The following is a 13801-nucleotide window of genomic DNA, read 5'->3' on the forward strand; positions in this document are numbered from 1 at the left end:
CATGGAGGGCCACAGAAGCCCCCAGATGGTCCCCTGACCCACCTGGGCTTACCACATGCAGCCGCTGCCCAATCACTGGGGCTCGGGAGTACGGCAACCACTTAGGACCCCCAAACACAACGAATTCACTGCAGCAGGGCCTAGGCACCACTCTCAAACTCCCTGCGGGGCTCCAGGCAGAGGCTGACCAGCGCACCCTCCCCCTTACCTGCCTCCTCAGGTCCAGGTAACTGGTGGCCCTTTTACCAGGTGTGACCCCCCACGAAGGTGTAATCTGTTTTTGCTTCCCCTGGGCTCTGATGCACAGACAGGAGGAGCTGGCAGACTTGGGGCCAGGCCTGGAGAGGGGACTTATGCTCAGAGTGACAAGCAGCAGGACACATGGGACGTGGAGGGAGTGTGTCAGGTCATCTGAGGGCAACTTGCCAGGTAGGGGATGGCCTTGGTCCACATTCTGACTGTGGCCCTTGGAGGTAGTGTTAGGCCAAGAGCTTCCTCTGCACGTGGATGGCACGTCATCTCCCAGCATCACTGTGGGCCTGCGTGCCCCTTATGTGTGCTGACCCTGGGCAATGTGGGCTTTCCCTAGGCATCATCTGGGGTAAGTGGAGGAAACTGGGGACATCCTAGGCCTGGGGGTGCAGGGCCAATGAGAGCCTTCCAGTCGTGCCAGGGGCCAGCTAGTGAGGGCAGCCTTAGCCCAGGAAGCCCAAACTCCTGCCCCACAGGGGACAAGTGTAGGGACAGGGTAGGGGTCCTGCCTTTCTGGGGCAGTGACGGGGGGTTCTCAGGAGAGTGGGTAGAGCGTGAATGCCCTAGTTCTTCCTGTCCGGCCCATAGTAATTAACTGATGAATAAAGGAAAGGCTATTAACTCCCTCCCCCAACCAGGGTGAACTCCCACCACAGCCTGGCCGTAAGGAGGAAACTTGCTGACTGCAAGGAAAAGCAGGACTTTCTACTGTCCACCTTGGAAGGAGGTCTCACGCCACAGACTCATGGTCAAGGCCAGACTGGGCCCAAGAATTGCACTCTCTGTTCCCAGGGAAGGAGCCTGAGGGGTCCTGGGTCTCAGGAAGGCCTCGGAGCAGGGAACTGAGTAGTGGAGCCTGAGTGGCAGCACTGCCCCCTACAGCGCTGGCCCAGCAACAAGCAGGACCAAGGAGAGAGCCAGAGGAGGGTTCTATCCAGGGATGGCGCGGGGGGCTCTGCTCTGGACCCCGCTCACTCTGCTGAGCAGCACCTGCCGTGCCAAGCAACTTGAGGGACAGGTCATGTGCGTAGGGCCCAGCCCGCAGCCACTGTCACCGTCCAGGACAGGGGCTTGAGGGGAGGTGAGAGGAGACAGACAGCGGCCCACACCCCTCACCCAACAGTGTCAGGGCCAGATAAGGCTGTGGCAGGGCAGGTGCCTGGAGCTGCCAGTAGGAAGCCCAGTGTCACAGGTGGGCTGTGGGTGCTGCCCGTGCGCTGATCACCAGGTGAGAGGGTTTCCGGCCAGAGAAGTGGTGGCAGTGGCAAGCAGCTACAGGGCATCAGGGAGAGCCTTAGGTCGGAATGACATGGAGAGGCCGAAAGGAAAAGGGGGGCAGGCTGACCCCTCGGGGAAGTGCTGGGGCTGGGCCAGGCCAGGGTGGGCAGGAGGGAGTCAGATAAGAAGAGGCTGGCAGCAAAGCCCCGGGCCTGTCCGTCCGTCTTTCCTCCCCCCACAGTCACTGCTGCTTCTCTGACCTTCGAGGCCGGAACCTCCGTGGACCCGTTGCCTTCCTTGTGGCCACGGCTGCTGTGAAGCCCACCAGGCAGCACAGGGATGTGGTGCTGAACTTGAGTGTGTCCAGCCAGTTGGGTGAGGTAGCCTGCAGGTACTGCTCGGCCAGATGCAGCCCGAGCAGCAGGGCCCACAGGCAGCTGGAGAAGGCGTCGATCCTCCGGAGCCTGCAGGGGAGAGCAGGGCGGTGAGCAGGGGGCAGGCAGGAGATCCCAGCCCTGCTGAGATGGCAGACAACAGGGCCAGGAGGAAAGCCCGGCCGGGACACCTCCCTCACACCCACTGCCCGGCTCTGTGCTGCGCAGTTTCTCCTAAGCTCCCACGCTCTGGCCTGTGAAATGGGGCTGAGGGGGCTCCTCAGAGTCCCTGTAAGGAGTTAGATGACATGGGCGTGGCACTTGTACAGGGCCTGCTTCTGCAAGGGCCCATGAGCACCCCACATGATCCCTACAGCCTAAGGCAGGTGGCTGTAGTCACCCCGACTTACAGACATGAGTCTGAGGTAGAGAGGCACTGCACCTGGGCCCAGCCACAGAGTGTAAGCAGGGGGCTGGCTCTGAGCACCGCTGAGCCCTCTAAGGCAGGTCATTTGCTGTCCCGTCTTACCCCCACTCCCAGCCCCTGGAGAACAAGCCACCAAGCCTTGTTCCTTTCTTCTTTTTTTCTTGTTCTAGCCACACCATGGAGTTCAGCCCAGAGCTGTGTGACCAACAGGACCTCCCGGCTCCCATGGCCAGGCAGCAACCCGTCATGCAGAACCCCCACCCATCCCCAAAGCCCCATGCGCACCTGATGCGGCCGGCCAGCAGCATGGCCAGCAGGCAGGTGAGCAGGCCCAGCACCGCAACGCCCATCTGGTGGCTCTGCCCGAAGGCCCAGGCCTCTCGCAGTTTCTCTGCCATGTGCTCAGGTAGCAGGTCCAACAGCTGCTGCCAGCCCTCAGCCCCAGGGGCAGTGCCATTCTCAGGTGCGGCCGAGCCATTGCCACCAGGTGGCAGGGCCAGGGGCAGGGTGGCCCCTGGGGCGAAGGGGTTACTGGTGCCATATAGCATGGTGGTCAGCAGGAAGGCACAGGCCAGGAAGGCCAGGGCGCGCAGCAGGATGACCTGGACAGGGGCCTTCATTGCAGAGGAGCAGAAGCTCTGGAGGGAGAAAGAGACAGGTCAGTGAGATGGCTGAAGATCACTGTGGCCATTCCTGGAGCCCGCTGTCAGGGTGGCTGGCCAGGGCCCCAAGGCACTCGCTGAAGAATCCACCGGTTCCTGATGCTCAGAGGTGCCCCTGGCTGTGCCTAGAGGCTTACCACCTGCCTTACTTCTGGGCCTTCGCCCACTGCAATAGCTCTCTTGGGGAGCACTGCTCTACCATGCTCTCCTCTAAAAGAAATCTTTTTGATATTATGGTGACCTTAGTCCCACACATGAATTTTCAATCATTTTGTCAAGTTCTCACCCAAAACTCCTATTGTGATTTTTAACTGGAATTCAAATACACGTACAGATGACTGACAAAAGTTAAATTTAAAAATACAGCAATAAATTTTTCAGACCATGAACAACGTGGTCAGAATGAGATCCAAAGGCCCAAGGACATGGTCTGCCTGGTGTCCTGCCGGGGAAACATGAGGGCCGGGGCCTGGCTGCAGAGTGGACACCACACACCAGCTGGACCCAGGGTACATCTAGGGACATGGGGGGGAGAGGTAGGAGTTTCTTTGTGAGGTTTTTACTTCTGAATCTACTTGCTACTATACATGATTTTTAAACAACCAGAATATAGTCGTCTCTCAGTATCTGTGGAGATTTGGTTCCAGGACCCCCTGTGGATACCAAAATCTGCAGCTGCTCAAGCCAGTGATATAAAATGGTGCATTATCTGCATATAACCCTCATGCATCTTCCTGTATACTTTAAATCATTTCTAGATTAATTATAATGCCTAATGCAATGTAAACAGTTGTTATACTATATTGTTTAGAGAATAATGACTGGGGAAAAAGTCTGTAATTGTTTAGTATAGACAGAATTGTCCATTTTTCCCCCCAAATATTTTCAGTCTGCAGTCGATTGAATCCACAGACATGGAACCTACAGATACAGATGACCGACTACGTTCTACTAACTGAGTACCATGATACAAATTAGTTTCAGTCAGACCCTGGGTTCAGATAGTGGCACCACTGCACACCAGGTGAACAACACTATGCAAGTTTCTTAACCTCCCTGAGTTGGGTTTCCAGTTGTAAACGGGGGTCTGCTATGGGTCAAATGTGTTCCCTGAAAGTTCATGTGTTGGAAACTTGATCCCCATTGTAACAGTGTTATGAGGGTGGGAAATCCGACAACGATATTTGAAAGATGGGGCCTTCGAGGGGTGACAGGATCGTGAGGACTGTGCTCTCCTGAATGGATTAACCCATACATGGAGTAATGAGTTATCATGGGCGTGGGCAGGTGGTTTTATTCAGAGCACATGACAGTGTTCTTGCCATTGTCACCATGTGACACCCTGGTGGCCACGGGACTCTGCAGAGTTCCCTCCAAGACAGACCTTATCAGACATGCCCCCTGGACCGTGGACTTCCCAGCTTCCCAAACTGTAAGAAATAAATTTGATTTCTTTATAGATTACTCAGTTTTGGGTATTTTGTTTAAGCAACAGAAATGCACTGATACAGGGTCCCAACGCCTAAGAGTGTTCCTCCAAGGCCGTTCTGAGGACGAGGCAGCAGAGTCCGGAGGAGCTCAGGTGCAGCAGGGCAACCTGAAGCCAAGCTCAGGCATGTAAACAGCAGGCACATCCTTATGCTGGCCACTCTCCTTGAGAACACACACTTGGCTGATGACATAAAGGGTCCAGGGGCAGGGTGGGAAGGTGGCCCCGTGGGAAGGGATAAGGCTGTCAGCTCAGAAAAGCTGCCCTCTGGTCACAGTGGCCAGGCCCCGACAGCCCAAACGCCCCATGACTGCCTGCGCGGACCTGCATGTGGGCCTGGTCGGCCTCGCGGCGCTTGAACTGGTGGCTCAGCAGCAGCGCACGCAGCTGGCGGTTCTGGTGCTTGATGTAGTACTCGACGGCTGCCTGGCACGGCCGGCACAGCTTGTACATCTGCTCCAGGTGGTGTCGATACACCTCAATCTCCTCGTCGTACCTGCCCTGCGGGGTCGGGGGGCAGAGGCTTGGTGTCTGCATGGTGGCTGAGCTGCCCGTCTGTCTTATGGGTGGGACCGGGGTTCAGGTCCTGGGGGGGTGATGCACGAAAGTCATCCCCACTCTGAACCTGCTTCCCTCCCCCAGCCCAAAAGGACAAACAGTGACGTGGGCTACTGGGAGTGTGGGCCGGACCATACAGAGGCCCACAGGGGACGGAGATACTCTAATGAAGTCCCTTTGCTCCACGATGCACCTGGAGGCCTGGAGCTCAGGACGTTTTCCTGGCTTCAGGCCCTGCTCCCTGGACTCACAGCTCCAGGAAGGCAGGTGAGCCGCAGAAGGTGGCTCTGAGCTGACCCTGCCTGGACTCAGACAGACGGGTAACCTAGAGGCAGGGCCAGCCCTTCCCCTCGAGCCCAAGGATTTGAAAAACTCTAGGAGCCCTGTCTGGCCTGGACCTTAGAGGATCTGAAGGGTTCGTTGNTGGAGCTCAGGACGTTTTCCTGGCTTCAGGCCCTGCTCCCTGGACTCACAGCTCCAGGAAGGCAGGTGAGCCGCAGAAGGTGGCTCTGAGCTGACCCTGCCTGGACTCAGACAGACGGGTAACCTAGAGGCAGGGCCAGCCCTTCCCCTTGAGCCCAAGGATTTGAAAAACTCTAGGAGCCCTGTCTGGCCTGGACCTTAGAGGAGCTGAAGGGTTCTTTGGGCTTCCAGGAGACAAGTCCCATCTCTACCACCTTTCGGAGATGCAGCCACACACTTCCCCCCGTTTCCAGTCTGCGGCGGCTGGGAAAATCATCAATGCCATCTCTCGCTGGGACCCAGCACTGGAAAAGCTGCCCAGCTGTAAGCCGCAGCTTCCCCCACCTTGCTGCAGGCCCCAAGCTCATGTCTGCTCTCCGCCCTCCCTCCTGGGCTTGACCTCGGAAGAGCCAGTGTCCCTGGGCCCCAGCTGGCATCTGCTTCTGGAAGTCACAGGACCCCCTGGGTGGGGGGAGGTCTAGGAGTAGGTAGAGAGGCAGGAGCAGCCAGGTAACAAGGCTCCTGGATTCCATGGTGGGCCCAGGGGTGGCAAAGCTCCCAGCTTAGCCCAACCCCTAACATCAGGCCTTTCAGCAACATCTAGATTCCGCCCTCTCCCAGAAGCCAGGAGCATCCCCTGCCAGCTCTCAGAACAAACTGCAAGACTGACTCAGAAAGATGAGGACAGGATGGACCCAACAGGGCTTCAGCTGGAGCCCAGGGATCCTCCCTCCCTCTGTCTAGGGATAAACCTCTCTGGACTGACAGGCGCTAGGGTTTCCATGGTGTTCTCAGGCTTAGAACTACAAGTGACTACAAGACACAAGGAGAAACCCAGCTACAATGGGGCTGGAAGAAATCACACACCTAGGAATGTGGGGCCACATAGGGTCAGGGTGAGGAGGGGACCCCCTGGGCACTCAGGACAGAAAAGCTGCTGTCTGGCAGAGCAGGGGCTGAGGCCCCAAGACGGCATCCAGCCAGCGTGCTGCACATGTGCCTGACCCCTCAGCTGCTCTGAGAACCCCCCGAAAGGGCCCCGGCCTCACCTCCTCGCGTGGAGCGAAGGCGGCCAGCTGCTTGATTTTGGTGGTCTGGTGGTGGTTGCACCTCTTACACAGCAGGACCTGGCTGCTCACCCACTGCTGCGGCTGCACGGGCTCACGGAGGCTGGGCGTGCTGCTCACCACGTGGTTCAGGTGCTCCATGTACTGGGCAGGGATTGGCTTGTTGTAGTCACCATTCTGGGGGAAAAGGGGGAACTTGTGGTCAGAGGGGGAGCCCCTTCCCAACAGGCAGGCGAGCTTCCCCAGCTGGCTTAGCCTGGACAGTAGTAGCATGGAGGCCCCATGTGGGGACGCCACAGGGAAGTGGTGGCATATCTCCAACAGCAGCAGCTCTCCCGCCAAAGACACTTTGCACCAAACCCTGAAGGCCCAGACTCTGGAGTGAAGCCACCCGGCCTGAGCGCCTGCCGCCCGCCTCCCGTTGGCCTTGTCCCCAGAACCCCACAGCTCTGGGAACTGTTTGCAAACCGCGGTAGGCAAAGCATGGCCCACGGACTGGCGGCCTGTTTTTGTAAATCAAGTCCTATGGGAACATGGCTATGCTCATTCATCCACATACTATCTATCGCGCTTGGCAGCGCTGAGCAGCAGTGACCGTCATCACGCGGCCTGCAAAGCCTAAAATACTCACTATCTGGCCCTTTGTAGGGAAAGTTTGCCGACCCCTGATCTAGTGCAGAAAATGGTTGCAGAGCCAGAAAGATCTGGGTTCAAACCACAAATCTGCCACTTCTAGTGGTGTGACTTCAGACAAGTCATCACAGCTGCCTCAGTCCAGTTCCTCCTCCAACAAGGGTGCAGCACCAGGGCAGCCACCCGTGAAAACAGATGGTTCAGAGCCTGTAGGGCAGCAGGCGGCCCCACAGTGCCCATCTCAGAAGCGCCAGTCCTGCGCCGCACCTCCTGGAAGCCGTTGTACTGCTCGCAGTGGGGGCAGTCCCAGCAGTTGCGGTTCCCATAGGGCACCAGTGTGTCTTGGTTGCAGAACCAGCAGTTGACCATTGTGTGCGTTGGCTTCATCCTGTGGACCGAGGAAAGAGTGGAGTCAGCCTGAAGACTGCGCCAGACGCGCCCTGCCCCCAGGCCACCAGGGAAAAGGAGCCGGAAGTGGGATGGGGCACTGAGCTGGAGGCACAGGCCAGCTGAGGGAGGAAAGGACAGCTCCCAGGGAGCTGGGACTTGGACTGGACGCTGCTGCATCCGCCCAGAGGACCAAACAAGGAGACCATGGCTGACTCAAGCTTCTTGGCCTTCTCAGCCTTCGAGGCAAAGCACCTCCCAGGAAGTAGCTGCACTCACCAGATCCCTAAGCTCCAGCGCATCCACCTAGGGACCCAGGACCACCAGCCCCTCCTGTCCTGGGGTTCAGACATGGGGGCAACAAGGGCCAGGGTCAACCCAGCCACAGGGCTGGCAGGGACCAGGCTCCAGGACTGCCCCTCCCTGCCATGGTCCCCGTTCCCAGGCTGCAGAGACGGTGCTCCCTAAGGAGTTTCCAAATTGAAGGGAGCCTCTTGTGCTTCACAGAAAAGCAACCCCAGGAGTGTGAGAGGAAGAAGGCTGAGGGGTGGGGACTAGGGACAGCTGCTCAGCCCTGGGCCAGCCCTTCCTGGTAGAGCGGACAAGGGCGGGCAGGCCTGCAGTGGCCCTCACTGGCCATACATGTAGTGACAGGTGGGGCCCATGGGATAATCCCAGCCCAGACACTGGGGGAAATGTGCTGGGCCCCTTTCCACCTGCCTCACTGGCTGCAGGTCATTTCAGGGGTGGGGGTGGGGAGAGAGACACAGCAACCGCCCAACAAACCCCTCCAGTGCCAGGGACCTAGAAAACAATGTGGGTGATGGGCGGCAGGTGCTTCAGCCCTGTGGTCTTGGCCTTGCTGCTCCTGCCTCCCCCGGTCCTTCCCCTGCTCTGGGGACATGGCCTGAGCCTCTGCAGAGGGGGCAGACACCCCACACATAGACGCGGTCCCTAGCCTTTTCACCCCGAGGTCCTGCTCAGAGACAGGAGGATGAAGCCGGCATCTGGGAGCCAAAGTCCCCAGCTCTGCCCGCATCTGGACGTGTGCCCCCTGGACGTGTCCCAGCCTCGGGGCCCAGGTGTGTGAAGTGGCGGCAACCACAACACCCGCGGCTTCCACACGTTACAGGGATGCAGTGATGTAAGACACACAAAGGTGCTGTACAATGAAAAGGGCTAGCTCTGTCACTGCTCCGTGCCCGGCCTGGCAGGGGCCTGGGAGGGAGGGTGGCCCCTGCAAAGCGGGGCTCTAGCTCCTAACATGGCTGCTGCTGCTTGGCCTTTTCCCCCCGCCCCTTCCACTGACCACGGGCAAGTTAAGGGAGTTCTCTTCTCATGTGTCAACTGAGAACAAGAGCCTCTTGCAGGGGACTCTTCAAGGCAAGTGCTTAACAGTGCCCGGACTAGAGTAACCGCCAAAGGTTGGGGGTAGGGGAGGCCAGGACAGAGAAGAGGAGATGGAACCAGGCCTTGCAGGGGAGGGTTCTGGGGTCCATGGAGGGCAGCCTGGAGGTCCCCCAACAGACTCAGCCCCAAATCTCCTCACCCCACATGCCCTGCCGCAGCTCAGGCCAAAGACCTCACCATGGACCACCAGGGACTGCCACGTCTTGTCCACAGCAGAAAGCCAGCAGGCAAGGCCTGAGGACCAGGGCAAACACGCAGACAGCACAGTGGACGTCAACTGTGAAATTGCCACGGTGGAGGGGCGGGAGTCTGCGCTGCTGCGATGCCCGTGTTGCCCACATTCGGCATTCCCGGGCACTTAAGCACTTGGCTTTCTCTCTGTTAATTTGTACCTGCTTTATAGGCTTCTTTGTAATTGTGCATGGATGCATGTCCTCATGGGTGACAGCCAGGCCGTGTGACCTCTCTCATCTGCCCCCCAGCTACCCCTAACTCCAGAACACCACGCCTGGGACAAGATTCTATACCTGCCTCTGGGTGATGAGCCCTTAAGCCCTTTTAACCCCTTTGAAAGGAAAGGTTGATCCCTTTGCCTGCCCTGACAGGTGAGCAGGGACTGTGGCTTCCACCTAGGGAGCCTGCCACAAAGTTCCTCCTGCTCCAGGAAGTCAGGGTTCCCACCCCGATCTCCAGCTCCATTGCTAGAGAAATGGCTCCACCCATCTAGAATATGTCTAGCCTAGAAGTGGTGGCAGTAGGGGAGGCAGGGGATTCGTCCTTGTCCCTGGGGCCAGGGCTCCAGCTCCTGTCACTCTCAGCACTTCGTAATCCCTGCTGGGGTGGAGGGAGGGGTGGAGATGTTCTCTTGTGGCAACTGCCACCCACCTTGGCCAGGTGGTGTCTCCACACCAAAGCGTCACCACCCACGGCTCCTTTGGGGGAGAGCCCTGAAAGGGCCTGAAGGCCCTGTGAAAGACAGATGGACAAGTGGGTGACAGGGAGCTGGGCTTGAATCTCAGGTCCCCCACGCACCAGTGCTGCGGCCTCCCAGAACTTCCCACATCAGACACATGAGCTAATGTGAAACACCTTCCCACCTGACAGCCGACCTTGCAGCTTGCATGATGCCCAGGGCAGCCCAGGCCAGTCCCCGCCTCTGAGCTGATGTTCCCAGTCAGTCTGGCCTCGGCCCTGCTTTTGCTCAGGGAAATGGCCCCAGGCTTCCCTCAACCCACCTCTCTCCTTCACTACAACAACCACAGCCCCCAACTTGGCTCTCTAGGAAGAAACCACACTTGGTGGACAAGGTTTGAGGTGACAAGATGGAACATCTCTATAACACAGGCAAGAGAGTTAGACAGCCCAGAAAGGCCACCCTTCCACCTGGCACTGGTCCAGGTTCTGGGAGGATGGCAGCTCAGCCCCCAGGCCTCTGTCCCTGGCCAGGCTGCCTTGGGGGGCAGGTTGGGGGTACCGTGGGTGGGCAGAGGGGAGGGCCTGGAAACCACTCTCCCAGCTCCTGGTACCTGGATGCTGATGGGGATGCCAGAGGTGGCCTGAGGCAGCCTCAGGCAGGTGGTCCCTGGAAGGAGCAAGGGGCTCTGCGTGCTCCACACCTGCCTGTCCACAAGTGAACACATGCCGAGGGAGAGAAAAATGAGCATGTGCCTCCATCAGCCCCGATCTCGAACATCTGGGTCCCTGGAAGGAGCAAGGGGCTCTGCGTGCTCCACACCTGCCTGTCCACAAGTGAACACACACCGAGAGAGAGAAAAATGAGCACGTGCCTCCATCAGCCCCGATCTCGAACATCTCGTTACGACAAAGCACCTGCCCTGATATTTCATCACTCCCTATAAGTAGGGGGAGCTATTCTAGGAGAGAGCCCACCACTGAGGTCCTTGGCCCAGGGATCTGTCAGGGGCCGGGCAACTGCTATGTGCCCAAAGCTGTGCCACGTGGGGAGACACTAGATGGGGCTCAGAGTCTGCAGGAGGCCCCGAGAAGTGCACGGACCTCCCCGGACCTTGGGGACTGTGCGCCAGCCCCAGAGAGGGGCCGGAAAGACTGGCTCTGTAAGAGTGAGGCTTGGTTCCCTCAGGGATCCAGGAGGCCCCGAGAGGACATCCCAGGACAGCCTCACAGGCAGTTCCTCACTTGCTCTTCTATGCACTGGGTGGGAAATACATCTCATCCAGCCAGAAACATACAAGGTGGCGCCTACTGGGTTTCAGCGACAGTGGTACCAAAGTGCAGCTCAGCACTGCTAGGACCCAACCAGCTCAAAACAAAACTTAGGTTCACCACAATACCACCAACACCCAGACAGAAACCCCCAAAACCCACCCCTCTGGGGACAGACCCCGGCCTGGAGCGGGCAGACCACCCCATCAGTTTGCTGAGTGCCATGCTAGGTACACAGAGATACAAAAATGAGCAAGACACTCCACTTCTGACCTGGACATAAGGACAAGAATGACAGCCTAGCAGGGCAGCTGGTGACAGATGCCACGGGAGAGGGGCCAACATTGGGGCATTTGCTGTCGCCCTAAAGAACAGGTGCACTTGCCACCAGGGCAAAGGGCAGAGGGAGGGGACCATACGCTGTGCATGCGTTCAGGGAGTGGAGTCTGCTTATCTATAGCACGCAGCACTGGGAGAGTGATGGAGAGAGTGGAGCCTGGACACAGGGAGGGGGCACGCTTGAGGGGACTCTGAATGTGAGGACAAGGCTCTACTACATAATCTGGGACCCTGCATCCCCAGAAACACAAACGGATGCTGCAAGAGGCCCCCGAGGCCTCCAAGAGGAACAGTGATGTGTGCCTGCAGAGGATGGATCCTGGACATAATGTGAAAAGGGACAAGGTCACATCTGAGCATCAGAGTCATGAGGTGGGGGAGGCTTAGGAAGCTAAGGACCATCACACTGCCTGGAGTGTGGGATGAGCGAGCCCAGAGAAGCCCTGCCGCGGGTGCAGAGGCAGCCACAGTGAGCACCCAGAGTGTGAGGCCTGGCTTGCAGTGGAAATGACAGCGCAAGGCAGGGCCCCGCATGTAACAGCCAGGCAGAAGGGCAGGTAGCCCAACCTCTTCAAGCCTCTATTTCCTCATCTGTAAAATGGGGAGAACAGAAGTTCCTGCTATGCTGCAGGGCTGCTGCCTGGTCTCTGGAGGCGGCAATGTGCAAATGCTTACTACCCGTCATCAGCACCAAAATGTTAGCTGCTGCCATCATTAACAATGATCAGGGCAAGAGGACTCCACAGGTGGGGAAGCGAGAGAAGGGCCTTTTCCCTGGGCACCTGGGCAGTTGTAAAGCAAAGGGCAGGGCCGACCTGGAGGGGTTCAGGAGGGCACTCCCTCCACACTCTTCCTCGGGCCACTTTCCCGTCCTCTGCCACCTCTGTGCTGAGCCTGCAAACTCCGAACCAGCCAAATCGCCTTCCAAAAACAACTCTATGTGCTCTCCCAAGGGTCATTCAAAACCCATGCTGTGGCCAGAGCCAATGTTTCCTCATTGTCACGGTGTTCTCCCTGGGCTGGTCTTGCTTCCGAATCTTGACAGTGGCCAATATACAACCTCCAGACGAAAACTAGGACATCTTAGAGCATCCAGGGAAGGGCTGGTCTTTCTCTACCCAATCAGCAGCAATAGTCCCATTGCCATGTGGCGACCCTCTGTTGTCCAGGGGTGAAAGGACTTCTGGGCCCTCCTGGCTCCTGTTGCACCAGCTTGCCCAGCACCTCACCAAGGCCCCAAACTCCTGTCTCCAGCAGAGGGAAAGCGTGGCTGGCAGGCCAGGAAGTGGAGACAGGACCCCCTGAAGAGCTGCAGCACAAGACACTGGAGTGTGGAGCACAGAGAGCAAACCCCGGTCCAAATCCAGCCACACAAAACCCAGGTTGGAGACAACACCCTCACCCAGGCTCTGACTCTTGGGGGCAACATTCCCCATCCTGGGTTAAGTGAGAGGCAGCATTGTCCAGGAGGAAAGCTGGGCTTTGGAGCAGCTCTGCTGTCAACATGCTCCAGGAATCTGAGCAAATCGATCTGCCGGCTCTGGACAACAGATCCCTTGCAGATAAAACGACTGCTTTCAACAGCTGGTCCTGCAGGCCCCTCCAACTTCCAGAAATTGGGCAGGAACTGGGACACAGGTTGTCAGGGACCCCTTGAGTCAGGGGCTCCCTCAATCCCCAGCTGCCCTGCCCAGGGAGGTGTCCCCTTCCTTACCCCCGCCCCCCCCTCCCGTGTGGCTCATCTTCCACACACAGCTGATGTCCCTGCCCCCTTCCTCCTTTGGGAAGCCTCTGTGACTCAACCACCTCCACTTCTTTTTCCCTGTCTTCCCCCTCGAGAAAAGCAGCAGTACGTGGTAGTGGTTAAGGAAGGACAGACTCGCCAGCCAGACTGCCAGGGTTCAACTCCCAGCTCCGCTGCTCACTGCCAAGTGACTGTGGGCGAGTTCCTTTCCTCCTTTCACCCGCGATCTGAGCTTTGAGCATCCCTTGCCGAGGCTGCAAATCCACCCACCACTCAGTCACTAGGATGTTTTCAGAGCCCCGCTTTTCTCCCTGTTCCCTGGGGAGGTGGATCAGGTGGGGAAACAGGCGGCTACCCTGGAGGTCCTGCTGAAACAAGAGGCCATTACACTTTTGTCCCTGACCTCGGAGGCCGATAAGCGAAGCCAGCTCTGAATGTGGGGATCTGCATGATCTTTGAGCCCTGCAGGGCTGAGGGCGGCCCCAGCCCATTTCAAACTTAACCTTTGAAGCATCTCAGGCTTTCCCCACCTCTGGGGAGCAGTCTAGCCCAGTGGTTAGGAGTGCAGGCTCCCTCAGTTTCCATCGTGCCTCCT

The 13801-nt window shown here is 58.1% G+C and overlaps 1 protein-coding gene across 1 annotated transcript; it reads right to left on the reverse strand.

The window, feature by feature from the left end:
- Positions 1-10: 10 nt before the first annotated feature.
- On the reverse strand, positions 11-7529 carry LOC103586575 (transmembrane protein 201). Its single transcript, XM_008567871.1, has 5 exons — positions 7410-7529; positions 6492-6686; positions 4747-4923; positions 2557-2909; positions 11-1934 (listed from the first exon to the last, which is right to left on the reverse strand). The coding sequence occupies exons 1-5, from the start codon at positions 7527-7529 to the stop codon at positions 1712-1714; spliced, it is 1068 nt and encodes a 355-aa protein (XP_008566093.1). The 3' UTR covers positions 11-1711.
- Between the last annotated feature and the right edge of the window lie 6272 nt (positions 7530-13801).

This window comes from Galeopterus variegatus, unplaced genomic scaffold (assembly GCF_000696425.1).
Source record: "Galeopterus variegatus unplaced genomic scaffold, G_variegatus-3.0.2 Scaffold353, whole genome shotgun sequence".
NCBI classification, from domain to species: Eukaryota; Metazoa; Chordata; class Mammalia; order Dermoptera; family Cynocephalidae; genus Galeopterus; species Galeopterus variegatus.

What these genes read in the sequence shown, in the direction of transcription:
- LOC103586575 (XM_008567871.1), bottom strand. Translation starts at nt 7,529, where the DNA reads ATGAAGCCAACGCACACAATGGTCAACTGCTGGTTCTGCAACCAAGAC. An exon ending in CCGACCAGGCCCACATGCAG is followed by an intron (nt 2,910 to 4,746) that starts GTCCGCGCAGGC and finishes TTCTCCCTCCAG; the next exon opens with AGCTTCTGCTCCTCTGCAAT. An exon ending in CTGCTGGCCGGCCGCATCAG is followed by an intron (nt 1,935 to 2,556) that starts GTGCGCATGGGG and finishes TCTCCCCTGCAG; the next exon opens with GCTCCGGAGGATCGACGCCT.